This window comes from Narcine bancroftii, chromosome 6 (genome assembly GCF_036971445.1).
Source record: "Narcine bancroftii isolate sNarBan1 chromosome 6, sNarBan1.hap1, whole genome shotgun sequence".
Taxonomy (NCBI): domain Eukaryota; kingdom Metazoa; phylum Chordata; class Chondrichthyes; order Torpediniformes; family Narcinidae; genus Narcine; species Narcine bancroftii.
The window spans coordinates 240,906,143-240,924,263 of NC_091474.1; the positions used below are offsets into that span (position 1 = coordinate 240,906,143).

Below are 18,121 nucleotides of genomic sequence, written 5' to 3' on the forward strand. Positions count from 1 at the left end.
AAATCTGAAGAAAGAGATTAGAAAAGTTAAAAGATGGTACGAGGTGACTCTAGCAAACAGGGTGAAAATAAATCCAAAGTGTTTCTATAACTATGTAATAGCAAAAGGAGAGTGAAGGATAAGAGAATCAGAGCGGACAACTGTGTCTGGAGCCAAATGAGATGGGGGGGATCTGGAACAATTTCTTTTCTTCATTATTCACTAAGGTGAAGGATATTGAATTGTGTGGGGTAAAGGAAGCAAAGAGAGTGATTATGGAGACTGTAGAGATTAAGAAAGAGGAAGTTCTGGAGCTTTTGAAGCATATAAAGGTGGATAGTCAACAGGTCCCGACGGGATTTTCCCCAGGACCTTGAGAGAAGTTAATGAGAAAATAGCAACGGCTCAGACAGTGATTTCACAAATGTCATTAGAGATGTGGATAGGGCCGGAGGATTGGCTTATTGCTTATTGGTTCCTTTGTTTAAAAAGGTTTCAAGGAGCAAGCCAACCAATTATAGGCTTGTAAGATTGACGTCTGTGGCAGGTAAGTTAATGGAAAGTATCCTTAGAGATAATATATACAAGTATCTGGAGAGACATGGTCTGATCAGGAACACTCAACACGGATTTGTGCGTGGAAGGTCATGCTTGACCAATCTTGTTGAATTTTTGGAAGAGGTGACTAGGAATGTTGATGAGGGGAAAGCAGTGGATGTTGTCTATATGGACTTCAGTAAGGACTTCAATAAGGTTCCGTATGGAAGGTTAGTTTGGAAGGTTCAAGCACTAGGTATAAACTTTGAGATAGTCAAATGGATTCAACAGTGGCTGGAAGGGAGATGGCAGAGAGTCATAGTGGATAACCATTTGTCAGGCTGGAGACCAGTAACAAGTGGTGTACCTCAGGGTTCTGTATTGGGTCCCTTGCAGTTGGTCATTTACATTAATGATCTGGATGATGGGGTGGTAAATTGGATTAGTAAATATGCAGATGATAATAAAATAGGTGGGATTGTGGATAATGAAAAAGGTTTTCAAAGATTGCAAAAGAATTTGGACTGCTTAGAAGAGTGGGCTGAAAGAAAGCAGATGGAGTTTAATGCTGAGAAGTGTGAAGTACTTCATTTTGGAAGGAATAATCAAAACAGGACATATATAGTAAATGGGAGGGCATTGAGGAATGCAGTGGAGCAGAAAGATCTAGGAATAACGGTTCATCATTGCCTAAAGGTAGAATCTCATGTGGATAGGGTGGTGAAGAAGGCTTTTGGTATGCTGGCCTTTATAAATCAAAGCATAGAATATAGGGGTTGAGAGGTGATGTTGAGGCTGTTCAAGGCATTGGTGAGGCCAAATTTAGAACACTGTGTGCAGTTCTGGTCACCGAATTATAGGAAGGATATCAACAAGATCGAGAGAGTGCAGAGAAGATTTACAAAAATTTTACCTGGGTTTCAGAATCGAGATTACAAAGAAAGATTGAGCAGATTAGGTCTTTATTCCTTGGAGCGTAGAAGGTTGAGAGAATTTGATAGAGGTATTTAAGATTATGAGGGTGAGAGATGAAGTTGATGTGGATAGGCTTTTTCCCTTGTGGGTAGGAGAGAATGAACCAAGAAGTCATGAGTTAAGAGTTAAAGGGAAAAAGTTTAGAAATAACATGAGTAACATCTTTACTGAGAAAGTGGTGGGTGTGAGGAATGAGCTTTTGGGAGTAGTGGCAGCGGGGTCCTTTTTGTCATTTAAGGAAAAATTGGATAGGTACATGGATGGGAGGGGAATGGAGGGTTATGGGCAAGGAGGAGGTAGGTGGGACTAGAGAAAGGTACTTGGTTCAGTGCAGACTAGAAGGGCCGAGACGGCCTGTTTCTGTGCTGTAATTGTTATATAGTTACATTACAACTTTCTGACCACTGGCTGTAGCTCCCTGGATTGTCCAAACAGCCATTCGTAAATAAAGGCACAGCATTTACCATCCTCCTTTCCACTAGTATTCTACCTGTGGCTAAAAATAGTGCAAATTTTTCCATCAGGACCCATGCAATTTCTTCTGATCTTTCCTTCAGTGTCTCTGGTTCAGTTGATTTTACTGACAACACCTCCTCTACTGTAGGGTCAATTTGTTCCAAGGCATCACAACTCATCAGATCCATTTCCTCACTGTGCTCGCTTTGGCAGCACATATACTAAAATTGGAACGATGCAGAGAAGATTAGCATGGATGACAAGCAAATTCGTGAAGCGTTCCATATTTAAAAAAAAGAAAGGAAAGAAAAAATTTTTAAAAATCCAGTTCCTCACCTTCCATGTCTCTCTCCACAGTAATGACAAGACCTCATCCATCTCCTCTGGCTTGACACATAGACCACCACTTTGATCCTTTAGGGACTCTCCTTTAATTCTTAATATACTTGTAGCGTCTCTTGACCAGAGCTACTTCATGTCTTCTTTTTGCCCTAAGTACACTCGTATCTTTTTCATCTTCATGATCCCAATGGCCCAAAACTTGACAAATGTCTTCTCCGTTTTTCCTGACCACAGCCTCAATATCTTTGGTCAACTAGCATTCCTGAAACCTGCCAGCCTTACCCTCCACTCTGAAAGGAACACGGTGTACCTGAACTCTGTTTCTTCTACTTACCTACGTTCCTTTTCATGCAAATCAATCAACCTTTCAAGTTCCTTTCTAACGCTTTCAAAATTAGCCTTGGTAGAAATGTGTCCGTTTCTACGATGTCTCCTATTTTCATATATTATACAGAATTTACTTCCAATCTATTCATTCTCCTTTTCCACGAAATCTGCCATCCATGGAACCAGTATCACGGATCTTCACTGCAGACCCTCCAAGGCAAATATAAATGAGTAGACAAACCCACAATTTTATTTAGGCGTCTGCCTGCTTTTTGCTCATACCTTGATGAAGTGCTCAGGCCTGAAGTGCTCGTTATGTATCTTTATTTTTACTACATAAAGAATACTGCATGACCTGCTGAGTTTCTCTGGCATTTTTATGTAAACATATAATTCTACATGCAATCCCACTGTCTCTATGCAATTTCAATAACACTATACATCTGCATTATATTAATAATAATTTGACAATTAAGATTGACATGCCATTTGCTTCTCCCAGTTGCTTGATCAACCTGCCCGTTGGCCTTCAATTACTCATGAAAAAGCACATGGGGCTCTTTGAATACCAACTCTACCCAATCTCTTGACGCTGGTGAAATAATTATTTGCCAAATGAGCTAATTTTACAAGAACCAAACTGTGTGTCTATTTGGCCATAGTTATCAAGACTTCTTAATAACAAATGACATTGCCTACTATCATTCTCCTCCCCTGCCTCGTAAACACCCAAATCTATTTGCTTTCTTTGAGTTTTTGTGTCCAGCCAGACTTTATTGCAAAGTTCTCCACTCGCAGTAAATGTAAATGATAAATTTATTTACATCACGGTAGAAGACAATTTTGGCCACTGAAACCTATGCCGCCCAATTTAACCTACTACCTCATATATTTTTGGAAGGTGGGAGGAAACCGGAGCACTAGGAAAAAGCAGAGAGAAACAGACAAACTCCTGACAGATAAACTCCCAACTGGCCATAGCTGCCTGTACTGTGGAACTGCACCCATTTTCAAAGGTAAATTCCTCGTATTTTCCAACATTTATGCACACTTCCCCAAGTCAGCACACTGAAATGACTTAGTGATTCTTATTTTTATTTAATTAGATATCTTAGGGCTCAGCCAGCAAAATACTAACTTCATTTAAAAGCCAAGGGAAGTCCAACACCCAATATTTGCGCAAGAAAGTACCTCCCATTGTTCACTGCAGAGAAACATGTTTGCTTTGTATTCACCCATTGCCACATTCTTGAGAGTCTGCCAACCTTGGCTGGATGAGATTTCTATAGACTCAAAATTTCTGGAATTTGGAGCAAATATTGATTATCCTGTTAAGCTCTCTGAAGTGAAATGATAGCTGAAAGGTGAAGGGGGAAGTGCTAATAAGGCAGTGATTAACTTTGTGCTTTTATCCCCAGGACTTGAACTGGATCCTGTTTCAGGACCACACCAGTCAAGTCATTGCTCTCCCACAATGAATTTGGCCAACTGGTTCCAAGAGACAAGTTTTAAAGGTGCCCAAGAGAAAAGCCCTGTGTTTGCACAGGTCTGACTGTTTCCTTCTCTCTACAAGGTCACAAGGTAACATAAATGAAGCATTTACAATGGAGATGGTAGAGAGAAACTACTTCCTCCGATTGTGAAGCCCAGAAAAAAATGTGTCAGAAAAACAAAATAACAGCTAGGTGATTTAGTTATTATTCACAATAGCTTCTGTGGCTTGGATATTAATAGATCGTCAGGCAGGGCAAGTTAAAGGTTACAAAATCAAGGTCGGTAGAGTTACAGATCAACGATGACTGAAATAAATAACATATTCAACCTGAGTGTCTGAATACCTTGGTCATGTCCTTGCTCTGTCTTTTCCTAACACCAAGATCAAATTTATGAAACTTTGGAGATACGATCTTTAATTTGCTTCTGTTGTGGAAAGTCGCCAACTGGAAGGAGTTAGATATACTTCTTATTGTCGTGGGTACAGAGATACAGGGAAAAGTTTTTCTTTTGTGTGTTATTCAAAGGCCGGCGAAGAGTCGCCATGCTCCAGCGCTGTTCTGCAAAAGGAGATGGGAAAGGAAAAGAGTCCCTTCGGAGACAGCGCGTGGTCGAGGATGGCACTGCCTGCTCCGAGGCAGCTGCCTCCACGTTGATCCCACATGTCGACTGGTGGCGGAAGACATTCTCTGATCAACTGGGAGGTCAAACCTCATTCGTAGATTAAGTGACTCTGCTATTGGCTCTGAGATTTGAGTTCCAAGTCAAAGGTTTTCAGTCAATACCACAGATTCAAAGTGAATGAAGGGAGCCTGGTTCGCTTCAGTCAGTTAGAATTCATAGAGCATTACAGCACAGCACAGGCCCTTCAGCCCACCATGTTCTGCTGACCTCTGCAAAGCTCCCCTACCTCATGCCCTTAGAGTCTTTTCAATGTCACTATTGGACTAGCCCTCCACCACCATCCCCGGCAATGCATTCCAGACCCCCACCACTCACATGAATGCGACTGTGCCTGGTATGAATAGTCCAGTATGGACCCTTCACTCCACGATGTTGTGCTGACCCATGTAAACCTACTGCATAACGATCTACTTTTTCCCTACCTCACACCCTTATCTCTATTTTTCTTACATATTCAAACAGAAGAGATAAATTGATATCTATCAAAGAATGTGAAAGAATGGCAAAATATTTTCAAGTGCCTCAAGTAGAGGATTACTTTTGTTTGGTCAACAAATAATCTGATCACAAAATATTCTGCTTAGTCTTTAACTCCAAGTACAATGTTCAGATGCACTGAAACTCTTGTATCCTGCAGCCAGACAAGATACACCAACTGCATCAGTACAAGGCCAATTACCAGTATGCCAAAACTGGGGAAAAAAATATAATAAATATAAAAGGACTGATAAATATTCAGTCAAAAAATCGTAGGGATTTCTTTAGATTTAAATGTGTGCATCTTAGGTGTCCCAGATCAGCTACTGGCTACACTTTGCCATTTTCCAACACTACCTTTAGTTTATGAGTTGTTGAGCCAGGCTGAAAATAGTATGTGCAATGATCACAGTCTTCACTGAGTGATCAAAGTTCCCACTCTGTTTGAAATCAGTGAACACAGAGGAACACCATTCAGCCCTGTGTCCCATCTCATGGGACAACTGAATCTCCTTGCTCCCTAAATGAAAGAGTGACAGTCATAGTCCTATAGCATGGAAACAGACCCTATGACCCAACTCACACAGGCCGACCAAAATGTCTCACCCACACTAGTCCCACCTACCTGCTTTGGCTCATATCCCTCTAAACCCATCCCTATCTATATATCCATCTGAATATCTCTTAAACGTTGCAATAGTACCTGCCTCAACTAACTCTTCCAGTAACCCATTCCATACACCCACCATCTTTTGTGAAAAAGTGAAACCAGGTCCTGATTAAATCTCTCCCTCTCACCTTAGATCCGTGTTCCCTGGTTAACAATTCCCCTATTCTGAGCAAAAAACTCTGCGTTCACCCGATCCATTCCTCTCATAATTTTGTCCACTTCTACGAGGTCATCCCTCATCCTCCTGCACTCCAAGGAATAAAGCTCTAGACTGCTCAAACTCCCCCTGTAGCTCAGGTGCCCAAGTCCTGGCAACATTCTCATAAATCTTCTCTGCACCCTCTCCATTTTTGCCATTCTGAAATGTGGTGCTGAACTGGTAACATTCTCAAATCAGAAAGTTGTGGGTTAATAGATGGAAAGAACAAAATCAAGACAGATTGTGAATTTTAGAAGTAGTGGCAAACTTCATGCATCATCTCTAAGTTAGACATAAGAGAGCCATTACTATTAATGGTAGTATTTGGGCAAATATTCTAATTGCTTTAGTTGTTTACAGGAATTGTAGGTCACCCAGAGTGCCAGTTGCGGGATCTTGGTATGTACAAATTAACAATCATTTTTCCAATTTTGCAAAAATTATCAACTTCAAAGATATTTCAATTCCTGGAAGGACAACTGAAACAATCTGATATCTTGAAAGACATGCAAACTTTTATTTATTTTTATAACCAACTTCCAACCATTCTTTAATAATGAATTGTCATTTTAAGGATTTGATCTTCGGACATCAGTGGGCTGAAATGTAGCAATTCCCAAGCTAACCATACTTCTTTTGGGGAAGCCTGTGGTAAATATGTAGTGTCTTAGCTTGTGGTGAATTTGCATTGGTCGACCTTAGCGAGAGTGATCACTTTTCGAAGATGTTTGAGGACATCAACATGGAGGTTTTTATTCATTCGTACAATGAATTATTAACTGGGAAAAGATTTAATACTTTTCCTTAATTGACTAGATCATAGAACAATGAAGCCTTCGGCCCTCAATTTTTGTGCTGACCTACATAAACCTACTCAACAACAATCTAATCCTTTGTGACCCCGCAACCATAACTCTCTAGTTTCTGACATTCTTTTGAATGTCCCTGTGGTACCAGACTTCAACACCATGCCCAGCAGTGGATTCCAGGCACCCACAAGAAGCTGAGTGGTTTGCAAAGTTAGTCTGGAGGGTAACAGAAGATTTGGAATTAAATTTAGCAAGAGCATGATACATAGGAGAAGTATTAAAATGTTTTATATAAGGGAATTTTACATGTATTTGTATAATTTTTGTATTCGATATTATTTTTGGACATAGTATGGGTTATGATTTAATTGCTTAATTATCACAATTATTGAATTTTATGTCCTGAACAAAATAATTTATGCAATAATTATGGTTATGCTCCTAGTTTACAATTGATATGTAAGAGGTACATGATATGATTTGATTTATGTTATCGTTAGTAAAATATTTCAAAAAGAAAAGCAAGAGGAAATCTCGTTCCCTCAAGGAAATAAGTGAACAAGTTGCCATCCTAGATTGGCCCCATTTGCCTGCATTTGGTCATGTCCTTCCTATCCAAATGTTTTTTGAATGTGGTTATTGTGACTGCTTCAATGTTTCATCCGGCAGCTCTGTCTGGGTGCAGACTACCTTCTGGCTGCAAGAGTTGCATTTAACCTACACCCTCTAACTCTAGAATTTTCTACCCTGGGGGAAAGTCTGTGAGCATTCACTTTGTCCATGCCCTTCATGATTTTATAAACCTCTATAAGGTTACCCTCATCCTCCTTCACTCTCCAGAGGTTAAAGACCCAGACTATCCAACCTCTCCCTGTAACTCAAGCCCTCCAGTCCTGGCAACTTCTGGTTGAATTTCCTCTACTTTCCTTCTGCATGTGTGGGTGGTCTGTGCACAAGTGAGATTGAAAACTTGGCTAAATGGTGCTCCAACAGCAACCTTGCACTCTATGTCACTATAACTAAGGAGGTGATTGTTGCCTTCAGGAAGGGAAAGCCAGAGGTGTACAATCCAGCGATCATTAGGGATCAGAGGAGGAGAGGGAGAGCACATTTCTCCAGAGTCACTGTCTCAGAGCATATTTCCTGGACCCAACACACCAGTGGCCTCATGAAGAAAGCACGTCAGCGCCTCTACTTCTTCAGGAGTTTGCGGACGTTTGGTATGGCACCAGAAATCCTGGCAAATTTCTACAGATATGTGTGGAAAGTGCGCTGACCGGCTGCATCACGCTCTGGTACAGGAACACTCAATACCTCTAAGCGTAAAGCCCTTCCCCACTATTGAATACATGTACTGGAGGGCAGCAGCAATTATTATTGACCCACACAACCAAGCTCACACTCTGCCATCAGGAAAGAGGTATCGGTGCCACAAGACTCACAACACCAGGTTCAGGAACAGCTGCTACACCTCCACCTTCAGACTCCTCAATGACAAACTCAATCAGAGACTCATTTAAGGACTCATTTGTGCACTTTATTGATTTTCTTTTTTATTCTCTCTGTATTGCACAGTTTATTTACATTTGTTATCTGTTTAGTTATTTTAACTTTTTTACGATTATACTGTATACAGTTTATTTTTTAACCCGCAGGAAAAAGGAATCTCAGGGTTGTATATGATGTCATGTATGTACTTTGACAATAAATCTGAAATGTGTGTGTGTGTGTGTGTGTGTGTGTGTGCACGTGCAAATATGCACAGCACACAATCTGTGCATGGGGAGGTACAATTGTAGGCAGACATTTATACTCAACAGGGTATCGATCTGGAAGCCAACTTCACTATAACTGGAAGCATAATGACCTCAGAGCGCCCCAATGCTTTGCAGCTAACAAAGTATTCCTGAAATTTGGTCTGTCATAATAAAGGAAATAATACTTTCAATTTGCGCAATGTGATAATTACTGTATAGTCTGGTTTACATTTCAGATAAGGGATAAAAATATAGCCCTCTTGCAAGAAAAAAAACTCCTCTGCTCTTCTTCCAAGTAATGACTCAGGATCTTTTGTAACTTCCTGAGAAGGCACAGGTTTAGCACTTCTGCCAAAATGATGGCACAACTTCAAATGCAGTTCAGATTACACGCTAGCATCCCATAATAACAAAAGGATATATGAAGTAGGAATGGAAGTGCAACACATGGACTCTCAAGCTTTTCTCCCATGTCCCCCATTAGATAACTGATTTGATCTACAGCTTTCCCTGTATGGCACACCAACGCCTCGACTTTCAAGTGAGTGAGGAGATTTAACGTGTCCACAGGTGTACTGTGGAAAGCATCGTACATCATGGTGTTTTTTTGGCAATTCGACTGCTGAAGAACAGAAGGTCACCATCGTGGCCAGTTCCATCACAGGGTCTGAGCTCCCATGCAAAGAATGCATCTAATTGAGGTGTTGCCTCCTGAAGGCAGCCACCAACAAAAAGGACCCCCATCACCCTGGTCACAGCCTCTTCACACTGCTACCTTCGAGCAACACCTCTAGGTTCAAGAATGGTTTTTTCCCAACAGTAATCAGGCTCTTGAACTGCCCTTGTTACACTAATCATGGACTACTTCAATGCAACAGAAGGACTGTCTACACTATTGCTGGGTCATTTTTTTGTGAATATTTAATAAATTAATCCAAATATTTATTATCTTGCTTTTGTGAATTTATTTTGCATTTAAGTATTTGATATGTAATTGTTTTAGCTGTTTTGTGGGAGCAAGTAAGAATTTGAATGTATATGTAAATTATACAGCAAAAATCCCCAGTATCCGGCACCGACGGGGACTGCAGATGCCAGATATATGAATTTTCCAGTTGAGTGAGACAAACTCTCGAAATGCTGAACTAATGCACCTACATTAAGAATAAAGAGTTTAAAAGACAAAATGTAAAGTAATTTGAAAAAAAATTCAGTCCTTAATTATGTAAAGTTCATTTTAATCAGGTAATTCCCGTAACTTGCAAATTTTAAAATTAAATTCGAACCCTGGTTCACTTGCACTGTAACAGCATTGCATTAACCACTGCATTAACCGTGCTGATCTCATAATTACCCCCCCTCCCCTTCAAATTTTCTGATAAAAACCTTACTAATATACTAATATATTTAATACTCCTGAGATTGTCTGATCTCGGAAGCTAAACAGGCTCAGGCCTGGTCAGTTCTTGGAGGGGAGACCGCCATGTGCTGTAGGTTTACGAGAGGGGCGCTGGATTTGGTGGTCACTTTCTTTCTGCCTTATGGTAGACAAAAGTTAAAGAATTTAATGCATGTTATGTGACAATAATGGAACCTTTACCTTTACCTAATAAAGACTCTTACTAGTCAGGAACAGGAAGAGTCATCCCAGCAGCGAGTGGCATCAGCCTGAGTGCCGCCATTTTATTCAAATGCAACTTTATTCAAACAGCTGCTGCGGGCAAAGCAGGACCACCGGGGTGCTCTGCTGGCTGAATGTTTGTTCCCATCTTCACCAAGGGACCAAGGGGGTTTTGTGTTACTTCAGAGAACATTTACTTTTACAATTTAAAACTTTTATTTAAATTTTTCATGGTTCTTACTTATTATTTATTTATTTCCTCCTTTTTTTTTTGCGAGTGGCTTGGACAATGGATACTGGGATTTTACAGCACAACGTTTCTGACAATAAAAACTCATCATCATTAACACATTTCTACCCCCTACCTGTATCTCTCCTTTAATATCTATTATCTTTTCCCTTCCTGCATTTGTGGTCATTTACATTTTTATTGATATATAACTGGAATATCTTACATACCTGTTTTCGAACATAAACATTAAAGGACAGAAAGCAGGCCCTTCCGTCCTTCTCTGTGCCAAGCCATTATTCTGCCTAGTCCCACTGACCTGCATGCAGTCCATATCCCTCCATACCCCTCCCATCCATATGTCTGTCTAAATTTTTCTTATTGAGCCCGCATTCACCACTTTGGCTGGCAGCTCATTCCACACCTTCACCACCCTCTGTGTGAAGAATTTCCCCCCTAATGTTCCCCCTAAACTTCTCCCCTTTCACCCTTAACCCCTGTCCTCTGGTTGGTATCTCATCTAACATCAGTGGAAAAAGCTGATTGACATTTACTCTATCGATACCCATCATCATTTTGTACACCAAAAAAAAATTCCAGGGACATCACAGGCACCAGTCATCACTCCATCGAGGGCATCTACAAAAGGCAGTGTCTTAAGAAAGCAGCCTCTATCCTCAAAGACCCAGGCTAGGCCCTCTTCACTCTACCTCCTTCGGGAAAAAGATACAGGAGCCTGAAGACAAGCACTCAGAGGCACAAGGACAGCTTCTTCCCCTCTGCCATAAGATTTCTGAATGATCAATGAACCACGGTCACTGCCTTACTTTGACCATTTTTGCACTTTTTTTATTTATTTTGTAAGGTGGTTTATAGAAATGTTTGCTCTCTGTTGTTGCTGTGAAACAAATTTTGTGACATGTCCATGACAATAAATTTTGACTCTATCTCTATCATCTAGGTACAATAATAAAGAATTTCAGTCCATCTGTGCATTGAGCTTATGCACGTGACAGTAAATCCACATTGAACATTAATCCTGATTGCTGCTATACCCCAAAAATCTATCTCAACCTTGAATATTCTTAGCGATCATCTCTGTGGAGAAAAGTTCCAAACCTCCACAATTCTCTTGAGAGAGAGAAAAAAAAATCCCTCATCCTTGAACAGAGACGTAATGGAACAAGAAAAAAGCACTGAAGGAAAAAAATTAGCCAAGAACAAGTCATTGGTTTGGAGTTGAGAAACAAAAAGCATTCTAATCCACAAGTACTCAATGTACCTTAACAACACACCCAGGTGTCTGTTACCTGCTGATTGGAATGCACATAAATGAAAACTCCCTGCTGTATGACCAGTGCAGTGTTGCACGTATCTGAGTATCGGAACTGGAGAACAATTACTGCACCAACTCTCACATTTTCACTCTCAATCATCCATTACCAAACTGTATAAGACTCACAGTGGGGAGGGTGTTGGAAACAATGTTATAGTAAAACCCCAGGTTCCGACACCTATGGGGATTGGTAGATGCCAGATAACTGAATTTGCCGGTTGCTTGAAATAGCGTGTTCCGTGGATTTGTGAACTGACCTTAAGCGCCAATTTTAAACTTTTGCATTTTTTCCCGATTTATTTTCCACCCAATGGTTTTTTTTTTTGTTGGCTGCTTGACTTCCGGAAATCAGGGATATCCTCATTAGAACACGATTCGTTAATCCACGGAATCGCTTATAGCGCGGGTGTCTGTGGACCCCAAACAATGATTTTAGGATGTCAGGCTAACAGCCACAAACTCAAAAATGGGCTCTTATAACTCATTTACAAGATGTGTATGTTCATATGTGGAGTTTAAAGGTCTTAAAGGTCTTATTGTAGGGTTTGAGTCACTGTTTACTGTTTTCCTGCTTCCTGAATCACGACCTACGTGCATCTGTGCCGCGACTCGGCTGTAACACGGTATGAAATCTTGGATCCCAATTACCGTGTTCTATCGAGGTTTTACTGTATTTCTATTCTGCCAATAGATGAAATGACAGAAAGAAAGTAAGATATAAACCAGAGGAGTTTAGTCAATGACTGGAGATATTGGTATCTAGTTTAGGTGATGTACATCAGGATGTTTTATTAACTCAATTGTTCCCCTGCATAGGAACGTAGGAACAGGAGTAGGCCAAAAATGGCCCATCGAGCCTGCTCCGCCATTTAATACGATCATGGCTGATCTAATTTATGACTTAACTCCACCTACCTGCCTTCTCCCCATATCCCCTAATTCCTCTGTCATGTAAAAATTGATCTAACCAAATTTTAAATATGTTTAATGAGGCAGCCTCAACCACTTCCCTGGTTAGAGAATTCCAAACATTCACTACTGTCTGGGAAAAACTATTTTTCCTCATCTCTGTCCTAAATCTACTCCCCCGAATCTTGAGACTGTGTCCTCTCGTTTTAGTTTCCCCGGCCAGCTCAAAAAACCTTCCTACATCTATCCTATCCATACCCTTCATAATCCTATATGTTTCTATAAAATCTCCTCTCATTCTTCTGAACTCGAGCGAATACAATCCTAGACGATTTAATCTTTCATCATAAGTCAACCCCTTCATCCCAGGGATCAACCTAGTAAACCTCCTCTGGACCATCTCCAAAGCCAGTGTATCCTTCCTCAAATATGGAGACCAGAACTGGACACAGTACTCCAGGAGCGGACTCACCAGTACCTTGTACAGTTGCAACATTACCTCCCTACTCCTGAATTCAATTCCTCTAGCGATGAAGGCCAACATTCCATTTGCCTTCTTAATAACCTGCTGCACCTGCAACCTAACTTTTTGAGATTCATGCACAAGCCCTCCCAAGTCCCTCTGCACTACAGCAGGCTGTAGTTTTTCACCCTTTAAATAATATTCAAATAATATTCATCCTCTGTAGTTTTCTATATTTTCAATTGTGCTTTGAATGCATGAACTATTCAAAGTGCCATCAATTGAGCAGCACGGAACCCTTCATCAACACTGAGTGTGCAGAGGGAAGATAGCTAGATTCCTCAGATTTGGTTCCTAGGATGAGAGGGCTGTCTTAATGCCAAGATAAAGTCAAGGTTTTCTCCAGTATGTATGGAGAGAGGATCTCACTGACACATACAGTAGAAGACTCTTAAATGTTGGCTGAGTGGACACAGGTTTTGGTCAGGTAGCCCAAGACTGGCAGTTGTTGAAGGATTGGGAGTTGGATATTCAGTACTGGAGGAAGTTTGGCCTTATTAGCTCCAGAGTGTTGTGGATGACCATTAATTATTCTCAGGCCTGAAATTAATAATTTATTGGAATACAAGGTGCACAAGGAAAATGAAACAGGAAAATGAAGGTGAGATTCAGCAATCAGATCAAGATGTTTGGTCTACCTCTGCTCTGCCATGATGGGTTAAGAAGATTCAGTCTTCTGCTCGAGTTATGTGCTGGCCATCACGCTTCAGCCTCCTCAGCTCCGGGAGAAAAAAAAAACAGTGTATCCAGTCTCTCCTCACAACTTAAACCCTCCAGTCCTGGAACTAACCTCTTGAAGTTTTTCTGCACCTTAAATCGTTTAATATCACCCTTCCAAGAACTAGGCAACTGCAATATTCCAGGATCTTGTAGTTGCAGCACAATATCCCAACTCCTGTACTCAATGGCCTGACCAATGAAACCTCGTGCCAAACATAATTTTGGTAGACGGTAAATGCGGAACTATGCATTTGTTTCACTGAGTCTCTGTTTCTGAACTCCTCTCTCCCCATAGAACATTACAGCAGAGAAATGAAAGCCTCTTCGACCCTTCTAGTTTGTGTCGAACCATTTTTTGGCCTAGTCTCACTGACCTGCACCCAGTCCATAATCCCTCCATAACTCTCCCATCCATGTACCTATCCAAATTCATCTTTTTATTCAGACGCCCAACTGTTTATGCTCATACCCGATGAAGTGTCCAGGTCTGAAACATTGGTTACCCTTTACTTCCTCAAGATGCTGGGTGACTTGCTCAATTTCTCCAACACATTTGTGTATTTCACTCAACTCCTGCATCTGCAGACTTTCTTGCTTAACTTTGCAAAGTTAAAAGTCTCTTAAAAAGATTTCTGATATTTGCGTGTCTTAAACAGCTTGGAGTTTGACGTTCAGTCCGTGACTAAACATCATTGAAAATCATCCACAAAAAAATCCCTATAGCAAAAATTAACAATGTAAAAAGGTATAACTGATGTAGTTTACTTACTGTATAGTTATATTTATGTTTCAGATTCCACCTGCAGATTGGGCACTGTCCTGAAGGGTTTGGAGGTTCAGAAGCTTCTGCCGAGTCTTTAATAATTTTTCCTTCAATCTGAAAGCAGAACCGACAAGCAGGCCCATTACAGATGGTAATTATGATGCAGTTATTGGTCAGGTACATAATTTTTAAATTAACTTTTTTTCAATTTAGAGCTACAGCCCAGCAACAGGCCCTTCCAACCCATGAGTCCAAATACACCCAATTGATCTACTAACCCCACATGTATTTGGTGCATGGAAGGAAACGAGCACCCGGAGGAAACCTACACAGAGATGGGGAGAACACACAAAACTCCTTTCAGACAGCGCTGAATTCGAACCCAGGTCACTGGCGCCATATTAACGTTGCACTAGCCGTAACATACTTCTCAAGTTCTCATGGACGTAACAATCGCCCTTTACACACTTGCAAGTGATCCCAGAAATTAACCACCAATCGGCTTTTAAAGTGTCCAGTGTAAAAGCAAAATCAGCTCAATGTTGGCGGCAAATGACGTCATCTCACACTGGGAATTGATGCCTTGACCCTTAGTACTGCACTGCAATCAGGCAAGAATGAAACGGGTAATTGCATTGTGGGATTGAAATTAGCCAAGTTTTTGCATGAGTGCAAAGGAAGAAAAAATTAAAATGAAAGTATAAGTTGCCATGGGAAAGTCGCAGCAGGGAGAGAGAGAGAGGAAATAAATAGCTATAAATAGCAATAGCAGACAATTTTTAAACAGCGTGGGAAAATTGGTAGCGTTATAGCGCACAATTTATAAAGACTGAGGGAAAAAGCAATGGCGGACCTTACTTCCCAGAATACCGTGTGGCAGAGAAATCCCTCCATGAATGCTCTGTGCATGAGGCCAGGCATACAGCCCTTTCCTGCCACTTGGAATTCTGGGAGGGCAGGTCCGCCATCACTTTTTCTCCATGTTATTTATAAATTGTACACGATAGTGCTACCAACTTTCCAACACTATTTAAATTGAGTGCTATAGCACTACCAATTTTCCCACCTGTTTAAAAATTGTCTGCTACTGCTATTTATTGCTACTTTCCCACGATCCCTTATAAAGGTTTATCTAGGTCGGCACAACAATAGGGGCTGAAGGGCTCATACTGTGCTGTACATAAAGCTTAACCATGTTATAATTAGGAATGATTAATTTTGTTCAAGTGTAAGATCATGATACATTGATCAGGATTTAAGGCAGGTCCACCATCGCTCGATGCATCATGACATCACCGTAGAAGGTAGAACAGTCCTAACCCCCGGGGATGGCTCCTTGCAAGTGTGAAAGCGTTCAGTGACCCAGTTGGGAGTGGTCAAGTGTGAAAATCCAAACCCCTATTCCTATCCCAGGACACTGAATGGCCAATTTAGTGGGATGCAAGTGTGAAAGGGGCTAATGAAAATGAAAGGAAAACATATTGACGCTTGCTGTTGTAGGCCAAGAATAAACTATTATAACAATCAAATTTATCAGTGTGATTTTGGAATGCATTTGAATCTCCTTGTCTTGTCCAGACTCTCCTTGTCTGTACAAATGCTCCAATATTGTTATTACTGCAATACAAACAGTTGCAGGAATTAGAGAAGAGGCGGTCACCTAGATACCAATACCCTTTACGTCCCTATAGATGTTGGCACGACCAGCTCATTTGTGTATTTCTCTCAGACCCAGCATCTGCAGAATTCTTTGCTTAACTTTACACAATTAGAAATTTCTCTAGAAGATTCCTGATATTTGCTAGTAGTTAAATACAGGATCTGCATGGTCAGATCAATAAAAAGCTAACTGAATGGTTCACTTTCACTTTGGAAGTGAAAAATACAGGGTATGAAGAAAAAACCTTTGTGTGATTTCAGGATGGGAATCATGTTCAAGGATTCTATGCTTTGATTACTAACTTCAGCAAGACCCCTGATATCCAGCATCTATGAGGATTGGTAGATGCCGGATAAGTGAATTTGCTGGTTGCTTAAGATTGCACCTTGGATGATTGGTAAACTAACTAATTTTAAACTTTTGTATTCTTTGGCTATTTATTTTATGCAATTTTTTTACCAGTGGCTTGAATTCTGTCTAACGGGGATTTTACTGTAGTATCCTCCTTCAGCTGGTAAGTATGGGCTTCTCACGTTGGTTAATGCTGACGGTAGATTGAATGTATTTTTGAGTGGGGGGTTTCAATTTCCATCATTATCACCTCCGACTGAACTGGGCTGGGTCAGTCCCCATTGGGTCATCGGCTGATTGTCAGTAAACCAGGGCAAGGGATACACTTTCCTGTCCTCATTTTCATCCATGCATTCGTCCTTGACAGCACTGAGAGGACTGAGCAGGGCGTAGTCCTTCATGAGACAAAGTTCCATTTTCACTCTGAGGAAACCTTCCACTGCTCTGGGTGGCAGAACAATGGTGCTAAAATAGGACATCAAGCATCACAGCATGGTACGGGCACTTTATCCCAAGACAGAACATAGATATACACTGCACAGTACAGGCCCCTCGGCCCACACTGTGGTGCTGACCTAATAACCCACTCTAACTGCCTAGAATTTCCCGACTGCATAAACCCTTCATTTTTCTCAGTTTCACGTACCTCTCTAAAAGTCTCTTCAACGATCATACTGTACCTGCCTCTACCTCCTACATCCCCATCCCCCCCGCCTGTACTTACTCCCAAGCCCCTTCATGTTAGCTATTTCTGCCCTGGGAGAAAGCCTCTGGCCAGCAACATGATCAACCTTCATCTTGTACACCTCCATCAGGTCACCCTCATCCTCTCACTCCAAGCTCACTCAACCTATCCTCATAAGGCAGCATCTCCAATCCAGGCAGATCCTTGTAAATCTCCTCTGCATCCTCTCTAATAGCATCCACATCTTTCCTGTAGTGAGGTGGCCAGACACAATATTCCAAGTGGAGTCTGACCAAGATCTCATGGAACTGCAACGATGCTATGTCAACCTGTGCAAACTTACATGGGTCCTAAAATGAGTTGGAAAAGATCTAGGAGCTTAAATATAAGCCGTCATGAGGGCCAAAAGCACAAGTAGAATTGCATTCTACCACAAAAAGTAATCTACCATACCCCTGGCTCTCCTGTCTCGATCAACTCAGGGGTCAATCTTGCTTTGATTATAACTGTACAAGGTCCTGGGGGAAGAAGCACCAAGTGAATGTAAAAATAAGATGCTGGTCTGGTGAATCTACAACCAAGAGGGAAAGAAATATTAGATGTTTTGGTCGGCGCTGA

General features: G+C 41.1%; 1 protein-coding gene and 1 pseudogene across 4 annotated transcripts in view; one reads left to right on the forward strand and one right to left on the reverse strand.

Annotated features, from left to right (window-relative positions):
* Positions 1-18,121, reverse strand: part of mrps18a (mitochondrial ribosomal protein S18A) — a 136,526-nt gene that overhangs the window by 105,394 nt on the left and 13,011 nt on the right. For all 4 annotated transcript variants that reach the window (XM_069887802.1, XM_069887803.1, XM_069887804.1 and 1 more), the window contains exon 3: positions 14,814-14,921. In XM_069887802.1, the coding sequence (XP_069743903.1) occupies positions 14,814-14,921 (108 nt within the window). The remainder of the gene's footprint in view (positions 1-14,813; positions 14,922-18,121) is intronic.
* Positions 2,145-2,238, forward strand: LOC138737825 (U6 spliceosomal RNA; annotated as a pseudogene).